The sequence below is a fragment of the Eleutherodactylus coqui genome, chromosome 8 (assembly GCF_035609145.1).
Source record: "Eleutherodactylus coqui strain aEleCoq1 chromosome 8, aEleCoq1.hap1, whole genome shotgun sequence".
In the NCBI taxonomy this organism is placed as follows: Eukaryota; Metazoa; Chordata; class Amphibia; order Anura; family Eleutherodactylidae; genus Eleutherodactylus; species Eleutherodactylus coqui.
The window spans coordinates 88,005,993-88,023,927 of record NC_089844.1 but is presented as its reverse complement, the minus strand read 5'-3'; the positions used below and the strand labels follow the sequence as shown (position 1 = coordinate 88,023,927).

At 47.6% G+C, this 17,935-nt stretch overlaps 2 protein-coding genes across 5 annotated transcripts in view; one reads left to right on the top strand and one right to left on the bottom strand.

Annotated features, from left to right (window-relative positions):
• CCDC148 (coiled-coil domain containing 148) overlaps positions 1-13,767 on the bottom strand; it is a 185,407-nt gene extending 171,640 nt beyond the window's left edge. Inside the window, exon 1 of the mRNA XM_066575998.1 lies at positions 13,676-13,767. Within this exon, the coding sequence (XP_066432095.1) occupies positions 13,676-13,682 (7 nt within the window). The 5' untranslated portion in view covers positions 13,683-13,767. The remainder of the gene's footprint in view (positions 1-13,675) is intronic.
• Positions 13,768-13,920: 153 nt separating this feature from the next.
• The window catches only part of PKP4 (plakophilin 4), a 271,047-nt gene continuing 267,032 nt past the window's right edge, over positions 13,921-17,935 (top strand). For all 4 annotated transcript variants that reach the window (XM_066575995.1, XM_066575997.1, XM_066575996.1 and 1 more), the window contains exon 1: positions 13,921-14,077. The gene's annotated coding sequence lies outside the window, so the exon portion shown is untranslated. The remainder of the gene's footprint in view (positions 14,078-17,935) is intronic.

Genomic DNA, 17,935 nt, shown 5'->3' with positions numbered 1-17,935 from the left:
CCTTCACTCATCAATTATTTAGTCCCACGTGAAGCCTTCTCCTGATATTAGCGTCACATGATACGACCGGCAAAGAGGAATTTGGAAAGCTCGTCCCTCTGTAAGAAACAAAGACATTTTATATCCTCCGCCAACCCTCGCGAATATCCGATGACACCTCAGCATCAGGAGACTGGCAGATAATGGATGCGAGAAAACTCCTTCCTGGGGCGTCCCGACTTTTCTGCAAATATTTCTTCATATATGTATATAATTTCTTATAACGCATTACATAACGCATTACAGGGGTTTTCTGGGGTTAAACTATGGATGACCAGGATACACCATCAATAGTTGATAGTTGGGGTCCACCGCTCAGGATCCCTCCTGATCAGTTGATTGAAGTGACAGCAGCACTTGGCTGAGCGCCGCTGTCACTTTGGTCCATACCAGGCACAGCACTATTGAGGCTGTGCCTGGTACTGCAGTTCAATCCCATTTACTTGAATGGAACGGAGTTGCTCTCAGACCATATGATGGATTTGACGTCACAAGACTGAGAATAGGCCACAGTGCTCAAATTGAGCGCTGCCGGCTCTTCAACCATCTGATGGGCAGGGATCCCAAGCAGCAGACGCCGAAGATCAACTGCTGATGACCCAGTGGATGGGTGAAAACTTCAAAAAACAACCTAGAAAACAGAGTATCCCTTTAATTGCTAAAAGAAACCACAGCTGTCTCCAGGTGATACTCTCAGGGTGTTGCTAACAATGCCAACTGAAAGAAAATCACCGCATAGAAGAAATATGGAGAAGAGTATAAGAGCTGCTTCTCCACAGACGCCTATGGGATGCTAACAGAGATCCACACCGCATATAGAATGACTCTGAGTCATTCATATAGAAAGTCATAAATGGTATATAGAGCCAGGATAAAGGGCTACAAGACGTAAACCCCCCGACTATAGATGCAGAGTAGTGATAGCCCCAGCAGAGGGAGACACTGGATGCTGAGGGCAAGTTATAGAAGAAACCCCAACAAATATACAAGAGGTCAACAAATGACCAGATCCTACTAAGTAGCATCCAGTGAAGAAACAGTACACAACAACCCCAGTGTATATATATATATATATATATATATATATATATATATATATACCCTCAGACAAGAAATGATATCAGACTGACGAGTGTTTGTACTCCGCTATCTGCAGCAGTCCCATTTAAAGTGGGTGTGCGGCCATAACTCCATTCAATCTCCTTCTCCACTGCAAGTGAGGAGGATGAGAGAAATGGGATCCCCTTTCTTGGGATCGGTGGGGGTCTCCGGGGTGAGACTACCGCCACTCATAAAGTTGTCTGCTATTCTATGAATAGAGGATAACTTTTCATTTCTGGACACCCCTCTAACTATGATTTGCCTGCCTGCTCTGACCCTCTGCCTGTCTCTCCATATTGCATGAATTTCACCTGCCCCAGGGTCATCGTCATTTACACCCCAGCTGACCCTCTGGTACCTTGCTTCCTTGCCCGTGGCAGCAATCACTGCACCATTATTACTACTCCTGGGAAAGTGACCTGGGGGCCCTGCAATGAAGACCAGATCCCTTAAAAGAGGGTTAAGGGGTGAAAACCAGAAGACCCCAAGGGCGGTTGGACCCGATGACCCTGGAGGTCCCTTCCAACTCTACCATTCTATGATTCTATGATCTCTCAGAATTAACCCAGAGTCAGATCAGTCGGTGACCCATTGGGTCCGCAGCCACTTAGTGACTCATAAAACACAATATTTGCTGCAAAACTATTTTTACAAATTCTGTTTTCGGCAACTCGAAAATGCTCAAATAACTTTATCCATAAGAGAAATCTAAGTGGAAACATCTAATCTGTGCCAGTTAAATGCCAGTCTTACGAAGAGTCTCTTGGGGGAAAAAGAAGCTGAATCTGCCTGCTTCTACCCAATATTCCCATGATTACGCTGTTCACTCCAATCACAGCCAGGAAGCCTGGAAGCTCTCCGCTGCCGCTCTCCTTCTGAGGGCTTAATCAGTAAGAAAAAGCTTTAGTCATTATACAGCCCAACAAAAACACAGATGGTGCAGTGTCTGCGGCTCGCAGCTCCGGAGAGGCTCCGACTGCTGGACCCGAGGAGCACATCGAAATTTAGTATTCATCTTTCCCAAATCATTAAGGACAATGGCACTTCTCCTCTCTGGCTTCTGGGTGTCATGTATACAGAGAATGCAAGATTGTGGGACTTGGCCTCCGAATATGGAAACGGTACAAAGAGAGGATTTAGGAATGCTTACCCCCCCCTTTGGCGCTGCTTACTTCAGTTTTCTCCCAAATTCCAAAAGTCAGGCTAATTTACAAGGAACAGAGAGAAAGATCAAGCATGCTAGAGCTTTTTTTTTCTTAACCCCTTAGTGACCACCCATACGGGTTTTCATGTCCTGGGTATATGGGCTTTATTCTATAGAGCTGTGAAAACACGTTGGCCCTGTAGAATAAAGCTGCAGGGATGGAGAGTGTGATAGCTCCCTGCTAGCGGCTACCAGAGGTAGCCAATAGCTTGGAGCTGTCACCGGGGGCTGGTGGTCCCTGGTCATACAATCACCGCTATTTAGCGGATAACGGCGATCATGTGAAAGTTAAAAAAAAAGTTTAATCGGATCCGTGAGGGAAGATGAAACGACTCACCTAAGGCCTCCGAAATGTCCCACGACGGAATCTTCCTGCACTGACTTTCCCTGGCTTCTGCCCATGCACCAGCCAGCAAAATGTCAGACGAATGCACAAGAGATGGGGAGGGTCCGGGAAATTTAAAATCTCCTTGCTCCCAGCTACTGAAGGTAGCCAATAGTCTGGAGATCTTACTGGGAGCTGTGGTGAGCGGTCCTCAGTCACATGATCACTGTTATCCAGTGGATAGTGGCGATTGCGTAAGAGTTTTAAAAAAAGTTAAGCTTTCAGCTCCCCTCAACGATTTGATTGGTGAATGGAGAGGAAAACTTCTTACCGGAGGCCCTTCGGATTTGTCACCTGATGCGATCATCCTCTATAGACCTTCCCGGGCTTCTGTGCATGATCCCGCCAGCAAAATAATAGATGTGCAGAAGCCAGGGAGGGCCTGGGAAATTTAAAATCTCCTTACACCCGGCTACTAAAGGTAACTGAGAGCCTGGAGCAGTGAGGAGGCCCCGGTGAGCAGTCCCTGGTCACATGATCACCGTTATCCAATGGTATAAAAAGATGGCGATCTACCTTATACAGGTAAAGCCTACGTAATTTACAAAAAGTCCCAGTCACTTTCCTGTAGTTCCAGGAGTAGCTTGTTGAGCGTCTTCTGTTTGAGCAAGTTTACAAGTCTAAGGAAGTGCTAAGGCTCACAGAGCACCACTTTTTACACCCCATCCCTGAGGTCAAGAAATACCCCCCAAAAAGTGTTGGGTTTGTAGCAAGCATGGGAGGAGGGATATCCAGTTTTGTTGCCCTATGTACCCATCCCAACCAGGCCTCTGTAATTACCCTGGTTATGAGACATACCACATAGTTTTACATTATTAATTTTATCTAAGATTTTGGGAATGACAAAAAAGGGAGGAGGGGGGATTCTTTTTAGGGAGTCAAATTTATTTTTCTGCACAAGTGAGCAATGGGGCCTGGAATTTATTCAGTTGTGCCCTGAAATCCAGTAGATGTTCCCTCCATTATAGGCCTAGCCATGTGTCCTGTAAGTAAATTGGGGCTACAATGTGGGGGTATTGTTGAACACAGAAAAACCAGTGCTACAAAATTTGGGGTGCGTATCCCCAGTTTTCCCTGCTTGAAACAAAGAAAACTGTAACAAAAGTGACATATTTGTGAAAAAATAAAATTTTATTTATTTTTCAGCTGCTTTAAAATAATTTTTGCAAAAACTGTGGGGCCAGAATGCTCAGTACATACCTAGGTAAATGGGCTGTGGTTGTAAAATTTAAAATTGGGTCATTTGTGGGGGCGTTCTATTGTTTTGGCAGCTTGATGGCTCTACAAGTGAGCAATGGGGCATGCAATTTATTTGGTTGTACCCTGAAAGCAGATTGGGCTACAATTTGTATGTTTCTGACAAACAGGGGTATCCATTTTGAGGTGCAAATCCTCATTTTAATGAGCACTTTATGAACAAAAAAATTGTCATTAAAATCACATATCTGCAAATATATGACATTTTATTTTTTCCTCTCTAAATTGCATGAACTCCTAAAAGACAACTGTGGGGTGAAGATTGCCCATGACACCCTTATTAGTGACTACATTAAGGGGTGTAGTTTTTAAAATGGGGTCATTTGTGGGGGTGTCTATCATTCTGACACCTATGAGCCTTTGCAATCTTGGCTTGGTGCAGGAAAACCACACCAATCAATTTAATCAATGTTAAATTTGTCTCCTACATGGTTAAAAAAACTAATGTTGTTCAAATATGCTTCCAGAATAAAGTAAGCAGATGGAAATATATATCTCATCCAAATTTGTATAGTATATTTGCACATATTTGACATATTGCAGTTGAACATGTGAAAAAATGGCAGTTTTTTCAAAATGTTCCCAATTTTGGCGCTTTTAAGAAATATACACAAATTCTATCAGTCTATTTTTACTACCTAATAGAAGTACAATAAGTGGCGAAAAATGATGTCAGAATCACTTGGATATGCAAAACCTTTACAAAGTTATTCTATGTTGGAGTCACGCGTCAGATTTCCAAAATTTGGCCTGGTCATTAAGGCGCAAACAGGCTTGGTGTCAAGTTCTGGCACTGGATTGGAGTCTCGGGTCATAGCCAGCAAGCGTGGGCAACATGGTCAGGCAAGCCAGGGGCTGGCACACAGAGAGGGTGATGCAGTACAGAGGATTCAGCAGAGACGTAGTCAGAACCAAGCCAGTGGTTGTACATGGAGGACAATCTTCTTTGTAAGGGGAGCAGGTAGAGGTAGGAGCAGGTTTAAAGGCTGAGGGCTCAGAGCACAATAAACATGCACTGAGAGAGGGAAAGGGCTAGGTTTATATAGCAAGTCCAATTAGTGCAGGGTGGAGCTAATCAGGAGCTGGTTTGCAGGAGCAAGGAACTAGGCAAGGCTATGCAGGGGAGCTCTCCAACAGCTTGGATAGCTCACTATAGAGAGAGACATTGTCTGGAGCATGGGAGTTCCCAGGTTCGAACTCTGACATTTGGTCACTAATGGGTTAAAGAGGTTTCCCCCACCAAAATCCTATATTGTCTAACAACAGTACAGGTGATAAATGATTGATTGCTGGTGGTCTCAGATAGTCGGAGCTGCACTTGTATACCGAAGCAGCAGTTGCCCACAGTTATAGCCTGGGTTCCAGAGAGATATTCAGCTGGTGTCTGAGGACACTTCAGTTGCCCAATTGCGGTGACCGGCAGCAAGATCCGAAATTCCAACAGAAAAAATGATGCCAGTGGTAATGATGAGGTCAGTGGACCACGTCTGCACTGCTAAGCTTCGGTGGTGTGTAAGCGTGAGTACCATTACCCAGTGTCACCCCCCTGTATGCTGGATAGTGCTTCATGCCCCAAAACAGAATTCCCCCCAAAGGTACTGTGCAAACCACTGATTCTGGGAATAGTGATTCCCCAACCAGACTTGTCAACTGAACTAGTTGCCTATTTATTAGACCTGAAGATCGTATTAGGCTAAATTGATGACAGAAGAGCTCCTTAAAGGGCCACTTCGAAGATTTTTTTCCCATTCGTTGTGTAGCTATCCCTCCAGTATGTAGAAGTCAGCTAGTGTTACCTTAGTTAGTTATTCTTTCTGAAACTCCCAACCCTTTTTCTCTTCAGATGGTCATGTGATCTCAGTCTGACCAGCTCAGATGTACTTGGGGTTATGTGTTCAGTTTCTAGTCAATTTCTTACTCTGTTTGATGCTGTTACATGGATCTACCACAGAAATCACCTAGAGTGGGATGCAGGCACTGCTATCACAGTTACTGATGATGATCACACAGCTTCTGCCACACAGTTATAATAAAGGAGATCACAGCTCATCCTCCTGACTGTATACTTATGGGCTGTAGCTTATTTAGGTGAATATAGAATACAGATAGCAATGGCAGTGTTGCAGATATGCTACAGTCCCACGGCCCATTTACTGGGGACAAGCTGATGGCAAATGATGCCTGACACTTGTCCTAGTGATGCTTGCGAGTATTGCTGGCATCGCTAACAGAGCAGCCGGAATGGAGCCGGAACGGGTCGGTGAGCGTTCTCCCTCTGCCCCCCTACATTTGCAGTAAGCAGACAGTCGTTCAGAAGTGACTGACTGCTGTTCACACTAAACGGCGTGTCATTCAGTTATTAGCATGCAGAAACTCAACGACTGAACAACTCTCGTTGAGTCGCTGCATGTGTTTACACGGGACGACTATCGTTCAGATTCCTGCGGGAGTGCGGGAATCTGAATGATTCTGAACAATAATCGTCCCGTGTAAATGGGCCCACAAGTCTGTAGCTGATTGTGCAAGGGTATGTTGATGCATCATGAGATTGATGTGAAATGTAACATCAAGATGGTGCCTGATAAGCATCAGACAGGGGTCTGCACTGCAGGGAAGACAATCAGGTGAGGGGTGGGGGGGGGTGGCTGGATCAGTGAATAGATCAATGGAAATCAATGTACTTTCATTGACTCCATTCACCGCATATTATACGCTATTAAACTACACTTGTGTTTGCCTGCCGCACGCACCTTAGCAGGGGCACCTTATTTTGAGAAGTGGATTATTTAAAGTAAACTGAAGGCTGCCTGCACACAGGCAGGTCAGATTCCGCATGTGGAATCCCGCAGCGGAATCCAACCCTGTGCTCGGCCGGTGGTCCCAGCGTGTCTGTCTGGCGTCTTCTATTCTGTACTGCAGATGTGCCGGCGCACATGCTCAGTACAGAATAGGTCGCTAGGCGATGACGCGGATCCTGCAACCTTACTGCAGTTATGATTGTGGAAGGGCCGCAGGACGGACGGCTTTTATTGACTTCAATAGAAACTGTCCATGGGGAGGCCGCACAAAATTGCAGCACACTGCGATCTTTCCTCCACAAGCGGAAAATCGCAATCGAACTCCGCGTTTTGCCATTGCGTGCTGCAGGTGGTATTTGCTGCGGAATCCGGAGGTGGATGCCCGCTACGGATTCGGCAATGTAAATCCACCTGTGTATGGGCGACCATACTCAGGAGAGATAGTCATACTTCCGATAATAGATTCTGGCATAAGTCACAAAAAGGGTCCATTCACACGGGCGCATTTTCTGTCCGCACTCAGTTGGTATTTTATGTCCAAGAGGTTTTTACTGAAGCCAAATCTATATCAATTATACATCCTGAAGATGCATCCCAGAAAAATATTGTCTAAACCTATCACAGCGTCCGTTCTTGTATTTTAAACTAAGTACTACCTCTAGGCATAGTCTAATAAAAACTGGTAAGCTTGTAAATGGATTATTACCTTGTATAGTCCACTCCCCAATTGGATTGGGCCGGGCTCACAGCAGCGTACTTGGTTTGCAGATTCCACAATCACCATCCGCGCGAGTGACCCAAGGTTAAATGCAGGCATTGAAAAGCATGCATTTTCTCTTCTTCGTTCACACTCGCGAATACGAATTGCGTATTTCGCGAGCCGAAGAAGCATCGCAGCATGCTCCATTTTTCCATGGAATCTGCATGGACAACCTCCATTGAAGTCAGTGTAGGCGTCCGACCCGCAGTCCATGTGCAACCAACATTGCGTATGGGCTGTGGGTACCCATGTCATCGCAATGGCGTGGGAAATACAAACCAAAAAAAACCCTGTACTGCACATGACCACCGGCAAACCGCATGCGGAATCCGACCTGCTCATGTGAGCCCGGCCTTAGTCATTGTGAAAGTATGTCAAAACTTCACAATGAGTACCTAGAGAGGAGGGGTATCTGGTTCAATCCCAATATTAACCATATAACACGGGAACCTAAAATACGTGTGTAGGGGGAAGGAACTGAAAGCATGAAAGTAGAAGAATAGAGAAAAATAAAGAGAGAAGAAATAGGAGAAAAGAAGAGGAGCGACCCACAAACCACATCCATCCAGCACGCTCTATGTACATGAGCCATCCAACAACCAGTTAGAGAAAGAGGACGAGCTTCTGAGGTCCATCCTCACCGACCAGGTATGGATGAACCCCTCTGAGCCCTCATTCAGGTCCGAGCTTCTAAGTTCCTCCATGTATCTCGAATGATCTAGAGCCTCCACCCACACTATTCTAGGAATACCGATGTTTCGTTTCCAATACCGAGGGTTGACTTGGCGCCTTGTCATTGTAAGGTGTCGCAGAAGGTCTTTTTTAAATTTGGAGATCAAGCCTGAGTACATGGATAGGAGCGCAACTTCCGAGGTGATATCCATCTGGGATCTATATAATTGTTTGTACAACCTTGAAATGTCTTGCCATAGGGGAAATATAAGTGGGCACTGCCACCAAATGTGTAACATTGATTCCACTGCTGAAGAGCATCTCCAACAGGTATCTGGTATTGATGGATATATTTTATGATTCTTAGCGGGGTTCTATGCTATATTGCGATATTAGTTTATAGTTACGTTCCTGAAGTCTATTAGATATTGACATTTTATGTGTAAGTGCAAATGATTTGGTCCAGAGCTCTCCAGAGAACGACCTACCCAAGGCACTCTCTCAGGTCCTAGTCCAACCAGCGTCAGGTTCCCTTCAGCAGGCCACTAATCAATTGTCCATATACCAAAGAAATCACCTGTCTAGGGGTCTTTGATGATAAACACATCTTTTTAAAGGGAGTGGGCTCTACTGCCAGCTTAGAGAAGGGAGCAAGACTATTAATATAACTTCATATTAAAGATATTGAAACCAAGAACCAAACCCTCTCCCCAAATCAGACAGCTGCCTTAGACCTAATGGCCGCATCATATCTCTAAACCCTGGGGAATTGTACCATCGGGAGAAATAGCAGCAGTGTGCGTCAGTGTTGAAGGGAATTGGGGATTACCCACCAAAGGAGTTAGAGGACCAGGCAAAGTTATTAAACCACTCCACCTATCCACCTTCCTCCAAACCTCCAATAAAGTTAGTATGAGAGTTGAGGCTCCCATTTTTCCCTAGTCCACCCTATGAGGAATCCAGAATGCTACCCAAACCTGGAAGGGGATGGTGGCCTCTTCTATATTTACCTACAGCTTAGATGTGGTCTTCACTCGACTGATGCTGCCAACTACTGACCTCTCAAATCTCCCCTTCATCTCCAAACTATTAGAATGTCTGGTTTACTCCCGTCTTATAAGCTATTTATCAGAAAATTATTTGAACCTCTCACTCCCGCCTCTAAGACTTCTCCAGAGCAGCACCAGACCTCTGGAATGCGCTACCAAAAGCTATCCAGGTAATCACTGACACGCTAAAGTTCAGGCGTGCTCTAAAAACGCACCTCTTCAGGGTGGCATACCATAACCCCTAAACCAAATCCTCTGTACTCCACCTGATAACATGCTCACTGTCCTACTGACTGCAATCCCTGCTATCCGGAATCAACTGTCCCCTGCAGTCATACCGATTCAGCCACTATACGGCCTGACCATTGTTTGTGTGTATAGCATCCCTCACTCTCCACCTCGCCATACCGTGCACATCTCCAGCCCCTTTACCTCCTGTACCCCCCATTACCTGTAGCATGTAAGCTCGTTGGAGCAGGACCCTCACCCCTACTGTCTCCATCCACTGATTACTATGTAACCGTGGTTTTGTTTTTCATTCTCCCATGTCTTGTAAGCGCTGCTGAATATATTGGCGCTATATAAATAAAGATTATTATTATATTATTGATGGAAAAGGTCCAAACTGCAGTTACATATGGTGGCTTTATGGTACAAGTTTGGGTCTGGCAGGTCCGCTGCCCCCTGGGTTTTAGGTCCAGTCAATATCCTATAACTGAGGCGTGGTGAGGATCTTCTCCACACAAATCTAATGGTCAACTTTCTAAGTTTCTTAAAGTTCTGTTTGGGTCTATTCCAAGGGATGCATTGAAAAATCTATAGTGTTCTAGGTAGAACATCCTTTTTTGTGCATTGATCCTACCACACCGGGACAATGGAGTCTACAGCGGTCTCACAGCTCCGATTCAGGAGTCAGATGAAAGGGTTTATAATTGAGTTCAAATATTTGTTCTGGGTTGGCGGAAAGCTGAATCCCCAGGTAGTTTATTGATAACTCTTTCCAACAAAAAGGGACTATCTGCTGGAGGGCTTTACTTTCCTTCAAGGGGATGCTGACATTCAAGATTTCAGATTTGTGTGTGCCTAATTTAAATTTGCTAAGCCTGCTGAATCTAGTGACTTCCTGTTGGATAAGCGGGAGGCTGAATCTAAGATTGTGGACAGAAGTCAAAAGATCATCTGAAAGACGGACAGTTTGTCCTCCCGCTCCCCAATAACTATTCCTTGGATTGAAGTGTTGCTTCTAAGTAAGGTGACCAGAGTCACGATTTAGGCAAGACTGTCCCGCTTTAGGACCCCGTGTCCTGCTCTCCCCAGGGTCTCTAAGTGGGACAGCCTTTTGTCCCGCTTTCGGGATATCTTTCCCACTTTTGTAATGCGGGTTCACCATGAAGGTGATTACCAGCCAAGTTGCTGCAGCTTCCCAGCTGGTAATCACTCAATGGCACTGCTGCGGGATACACACACTGACAGCAGTGTGTGCACCCAGGATCATCCTCCCTTCCTTGGTTTCACAGGAGGAGCGGAGAAGGGAGGAGGCGTACGGGTGCACACACTTCCGCTCGCAGCAGCAGCACTTTGAAGACAATGAGGACGAGATAAGAATATCGGTCTCAGGGGGGCTACTGTGGGGGTCACTATTAATACTGGTACCAATATGGGAGACACTATTAATAATAGTGTCCCCTATATCAGTCCCAGTAGTAATAGTAATACTACTGGGGCCATAGTGGAGTTCACTATTACTACTGGGGCTACTATGGGGTTCACTATTACTACTGGGGCTACTATAGGGATCGCTATTACTATTGGTGCTACTATAGGGATCACTATTACTACTGGGGCCAATATAGGAGTCACTATTACTACTGGGGCTATAGTGGAGTTCACTATTACTACTGGGGCTACTATAGGGATCACTATTACTATTGGTGCTACTATAGGGATCACTATTACTACTGGGGCCAATATAGGAGTCACTATTACTACTGAATCCACTGTAGGAGTCACTATTACTACTGAGGCCAATATATTGGTCATTATTACTACAGAGGCCACTGTGGGAGTCACTATTACTACTGGGGCTACTATAGGGTTCACTATTACTACTGGGGCTACTATAGGGATCACTATTACTACTGGGGCCAATATAGGAGTCACTATTACTACTGAATCCACTGTAGGAGTCACTATTACTACTGAGGCCAATATATTGGTCATTATTACTACAGAGGCCACTGTGGGAGTCACTATTACTACTGGGGCTACTATAGGGTTCACTATTACTACTGGGGCTACTATAGGGATCACTATTACTACTGGGGCCAATATAGGAGTCACTATTACTACTGAATCCACTGTAGGAGTCACTATTACTACTGAGGCCAATATATTGGTCATTATTACTACAGAGGCCACTGTGGGAGTCACTATTACTACTGGGGCTACTATAGGGTTCACTATTACTACTGGGGCTACTATAGGGATCACTATTACTACTGGGGCCAATATAGGAGTCACTATTACTACTGAATCCACTGTAGGAGTCACTATTACTACTGAGGCCAATATATTGGTGATTATTATTACTGAGCCCACTGTGGGAGTCACTATTACTATTGGGGCCAATATAGGGGACACTATTACTACTAGGGCCACAGTGGGGGTCACTATTACTATTGGGGCCAATATAAGGGACACTATTACTACTGGGGCCACAGTGTGGGTCACTATTACTACTCTGACCGATATAAGGGACATTATTACTACTGGGGCCACAGTGTGGGTCACTATTACTATTGGGGCCAATATAAGGGACACTACTACTACTGGGGCCACAGTGTGGGTCACTATTACTACTCTGACCGATATAAGGGACACTATTACTACTGGGGCCACAGTGGGGGTCACTATTACTATTGGGGCCAATATAAGGGACACTACTACTACTGGGGCCACAGTGTGGGTCACTATTACTACTCTGACCGATATAAGGGACATTATTACTACTGGGGCCACAGTGTGGGTCACTATTACTATTGGGGCCAATATAAGGGACACTACTACTACTGGGGCCACAGTGTGGGTCACTATTACTACTCTGACCGATATAAGGGACATTATTACTACTGGGGCCACAGTGTGGGTCACTATTACTACTGGGGCCACTGTGGGGAACATTATTACTTCTGGAGCCACTGTGGAGGTCAATATTACTACTAAGGCCACTGTGGGGGTCACTATTATTACTGAGGCTACTGTGGGGGTCACTATTAGTTCTGGGTCCACTGTAGGGGTCAATATTACTACTGGGACCACTGTGGGGGTCACTATTAGTTCTGGGGCCACTGTGGGGGTCAATATTGCTACTAGGACCACTATAGGGATCAATATTGCTACTGAGACCACTGTGGGGGCCACTATTACTACTGAAGCCACTATGGGGGCCAATATTACTACTGAGGCCACTGTGGGGGTCACTATTACTACTGGGACCAATCTGCATGTTGTAGCGTATCTCTAGCTGACTTAAGGTTATGTTTCCACGTGGCGGAAATGCTGTAGAATGTCCACTGCGGAAATTTCTGTGGCAAATTACGAAGCATTTCAACATCCAAAAACAGTCCCCGTATATACCATTGGTGCGGATTGTGACTGGAAATCCACTTCGTATTGGCAGCTGATGTCATACTATGCGGCGCTCCCCCTTGCCTCCTCCGAAGGCTTCCCGCTGTCAGCACTCCCCGGCTTCCAGTTCCCAGCGGCCTGCTCAGATGATGCTACTACAGGCCGCTGGTAACAGGAAGCCGGGGAGCGCTGACAGAGGGAAGCCTTCGGAGGAGGTGAGGGGGAGCGCCGCATAGTATGACATCACCTGCGGGTACGAATTGGATTTCCAGTCAAAATCCGCACCAATGGTATATATGGTGACTGTTTTTGATGCAGAGTTTGCTCCCTGTGTTTTGTGAAGCGGTGCTGTACGCGTCGTGATAGGCCCCGCCCCTGACCACACCCCTCTTACCCGCTGACCCTGCGAATATTGGGACCACTAACAGAATGAATTATTCAATTGGGGCTTCTTGCATTTTATTTTTTTGCGCCCATGAAAAACGTAATGAATACGAATGTAAAGCGGATGTAAATGTGCGTATTTGTACCAAGAAAGGCGTGTCCACAAGCCGCGATCACTACCCTTAGGACTCACCCAGCAGGGGGCGACAATGACCCCCAGGAGAAAAGGTGACAGAAACTACAAAACCTGCACTTCATCCTGAGAGCTGATGGCGGCGCCAGTCAGAGGGGGAAGGAAATGTATGGGGTAAATACACACAGATACTGCGATAACTATCCCACTTTTGCTGTCGCGATATATCACCTAGGAGGTAATGCTGACACGCTCAGGCATCTCACCTGACATTCCATGAAGGTGACTGATTCGTATACGATAATTTTCTGTCGCGATACACACGAGATGAACGTCCCGTCCAGGCACTGTAGCTCCTCCTACTTCCAGTCAACAGCATCGGTAACCGGGGCAACGGAACCAGCTATGTGAATGGCCGGTTTGGATCTGGAGGGCCGTCCAATGGGGTGGCGGAGAGGGCGCGCCTCGTCCAATGGCAGGCGGGCAGGAGAGCGGCTGCGCGTGACGTCACACGGCTGGGAGCCCGGCGCTGCTGCTGCGGTGTGCTCGCTAGTGGGGACGGGGCTCCCGCACTATGGACACGGGGTAGGAGTCCGCCCGAGGAGCGGGGCTGCCGGGGACACTCATGACGCTGCAGGGTCCGGAGCCCGGGGAGACGTGAGCGGCAGGTAAGAGCTTGCTGTGTGTCCGGGATCACGCGGGGACTCTGGAGCCGTCTCCCGCCCTCCGCTGCTGCAGGATCCTCTCCGCGGAGATTCGCCGCTCTGGAAGTTCTCTGGCTCTGGATGACGCGCCGACACTTTGTCCGGGATGGTTACCTGCAAGACGCATCCGCTGCCCGTGCGAGGAGCCGGAACACGCGGGGCTGGGGGCTCTACGGGATGGCAGGGCTCAGACGTCCCACTGAACTAGGCAGGTGCCCACCACTAGGGTATGGCCGTCCTCTAGGGCAGGTCCCCATTACCGGAGCAAGGGCCATCCACTAGGGCAGGTGCCCCCTACCAGGGCAAGGGCCATCCACTAGGGCAGGTGCCCCCCAACCGGAGCAAGGGCCATCCACTAGGGCAGGTCCCCATTACCGGAGCAAGGGCCATCCACTAGGGCAGGTGCCCCCCAACCGGAGCAAGGGCCATCCACTAGGGCAGGTGCCCCCCAACCGGAGCAAGGGCCATCCACTAGGGCAGGTGCCCCCCAACCGGAGCAAGGGCCATCCACTAGGGCAGGTGCCCCCCAACCGGAGCAAGGGCCATCCACTAGGGCAGGTGCCCCCCAACCGGAGCAAGGGCCATCCACTAGGGCAGGTGCCCCCCCCCCCCCCCAAGCGGGGCAAGGGCCATCCACTAGGGTAGGGATCCACCACTAGAGCGGATGCCCATTATTGGGGCAAGGACCATATACTAGGCAATTGAGCCATCTTTAGGTCAAGTTACCTCTGCTAGGGCAAAAAGCATCCACTAGGGCAGGCCCCCCCCCACTAAGCGGGGCAAGGGCCATCCACTAGGGCAGGCGCCCCCCAAGCGGGGCAAGGGCCATCCACTAGGGCAGGCCCCCCCCCACTAAGCAGGGCAAGGGCCATCCACTAGGGCAGGGATCCACCACTAGAGCGTATGCCCATTATTGGGGGCAAGGACCATATACTAGGCAATTGAGCCATCTTTAGGTCAAGTTCCCTCTGCTAGGGCAAAAAGCATCCACTAGGGTAGGGATCCACCACTGTCAGGTGCCATTTCCTAGAGCAGGGAACCAGCCTCTAGGCCAGGTGCCCACTGCCGGGGCAAGGGCTATCTACTAGGACAGATGCCCACAACTGGTACAATGGGGCACCACTAGGGAAGGTGCCCACTGTTAGAACAAGGGTCATCCACCAGGTCAGGTATCCAGTGCTGGGGCAAGAACCATCCACCAGGGTAGTTGCCCACCCTTAAGGCAAGCACTCACTGTTTGCGCAGGGACTCGTGTGGCATGTGCCAACTTCTAGGGAATCCTGCCCTAGGTGTGTTTGGATTTAGAGTGAAATGTCACTTGTATTCCCCCCGAGGACAAGCATCTGCCTGACACTGTTAACCCACAAGGCAAATACTTACTTAATACCAAAGTCCCTCTAAATCTAGTGCCCGTGGGGCATACATCTCAGATGATGCAGCTTGTCCCCTCGTGTGGCCCATTTACATAACCATTGTCCTGGTGCGAATGCCATCAGGGCACATAATCCCTCAGTGCAGTCCGCTGCTCTTTGAGGTACCCAACTTCTGCCACCCCTCTAGAGCCCGCTGGCACACTCTTGCGCTGCATGACTCTGGTGATGTATGGCTTGTCCTTGTGCTGCTCCTAATGTCACCGGGCTTCATGAACTTGTATCAACCTATTAAGAGATTTTTTTGGTTTCCACTCTGAAAAGGGGGCATCACAAGAGTGGCACCTGTGAGACCATGTGGGTGTAATGTGGAATATTTGTCCTCATTTGATAATGCCATCACTTTCTTGATGCCATGCTATGTGCCCAGTTTGTACCCATGTGGCGGGTCGCTAGCTGTCTGCCATCTTGGCTGTGAATGGGTTACTCCTTTTACATTGGCAGTATATTAAGTTTTACTAGAAGCTCTTTCTGCAGCGTGCCAGCCTTTGCCAAGCCTCATCTGATACTTGCACTGTATGTAGCTTGCAGCTACTGAGCTCCCTTGGATGAAGGTCACCACTGACTCCTGGACGGCGCCGCGTCCAGATGAGATGTGACAGCCTGCTGCTGCTTGGCATTACATAGGTGACTTCCAAGCTGACCTCCTTCTTCCTTGGCTCCTCGTGAATTTGGGGGGACCTTCAAGGTTGTGAGAAGATGCAGAACGGATGCAACTACTGCAACGCTGCAGACGGGAAGGTGCTGATGACTGGGCAGGTGTGCGGAGGAATGCCAGGAATGTAGGGGGTGCAGCCGATTTCTTAGGGCATATCTTACCAGGGGGGGATATATCGTGACACCGAGGGGGTACAGGACTGTTCTGCTTCCGTATAATTGATTTATTCACAGTGATGCCTGTTCTGCAGCTCCGGTTGTGTGACAGATGCAGCAGAGCCAAGCGTGTTTGTGCTGCTATGCTCTGCTACATTCCAGTTTTTCTTGCGTTCTGAAGGTCACTCTGTCTTGCTGGGTGTTGTAAGGGTTAATTAGGCGGCCGTAGGATTTCTTTCTTAAAGAAAACTAGTTTCCCCTCTACGCCGAGATGTCTGATTCATCCTTCGCCGTGTGGCGCTGTGCCAGCTCCTCGCATTGATAAAGATTGTCATGTATTAGGTTTATGGCAGCCTGTATTCTACGGCTCCCGCACCTGTAGATTCGGCGTTCTCGTGTGCGTGGCGATATTACGGATTTTTGCTGCACCTGTAGTCTGCTGTGGAAGCATTACTTCTAGGGAGCGCTAATCTTGGAGACACCCTATTTTTGCGCACAGGACGTGTAGGAGACGTGCGCCACTTTACATGGGCTCTAAAGCCAGATCGCGGGCGTAAGTATATTTCCATGAGAATGGGCACAATTTTTGCGGAACAAATGATGCCTTTTTTGCGTGCGCATCGATGTATTTTACTGTAGCTTATCCGCGAGCAACGTACGTATTTTTTTGCCGCGTGCAATTGAACATATCGATTAAAATGGCTAATTAGCTAAACTCAATAAACTTGTTGGTTTTCTGTGGCATCGTGCAGGTTTTACGCACTTCCCAGCATATTTTGCTTGTATTTGCGCGTCCCCATTGACTTCTATGGGGAATTTTGCTGCACAAATGCCCAGGAAAATGGAGCATCCTGCGCTTTTTCTTTTTTGGTCGACCATGCGAACGAACCGATTGAAATCAATGCGGTCTATGCACTGCATATTGTTTGCGCAAATTTTGCTCGTACAAATACAGATCCGGCCTAAGGCTACGTAAATGAACCCATTAGAGAGGTTGTTTCATCAGCAGCCCATTTAATGTTCTCCTTTCCAATAAAATTGTCAGACCCACCCCTTCACATCCGGATATGCTTGTGAAAAAATGTAAAAAAAAAGGTTTTTTCTTTAATATGAAGAACAAATACGTTAAAAGGAAAAAAGCGCAGCATCACAGTGTGATAAAATATCTAGTGCTTCTTGCCCGCTTGTCTGATTATGTTGAGTCGCCGGTTTTTACTATGCCCAAAGAAAACCACATGGCTGACCGGCGTCATCGTTGGGCCAAGTGGCCACCAGCCGGCACAGTGGTGGTTATGGGCAATACACCGCAGTAGTCAGCTGATGGCTGGGAGCGTTGCAGTTCTAGGTTTGATTCTGTCCTTCATGGGGAATTGAACCGGGGATCCCACTGCTGTTTAAGGTGACCAAGATTAGAGAAGCTGAGGGTTTTTTTTTCTTATTTTACTACTATTGATAATGGAAGTCGGAATCGGTGATTATTTTTTAGAATTGTGTTAATCACTCCCAACCTGATTATTTCAATAATCACCCAACACTATTAGTGCCTGTGGTGTGTAGATGGGATCCCCAGCGGGAGGCG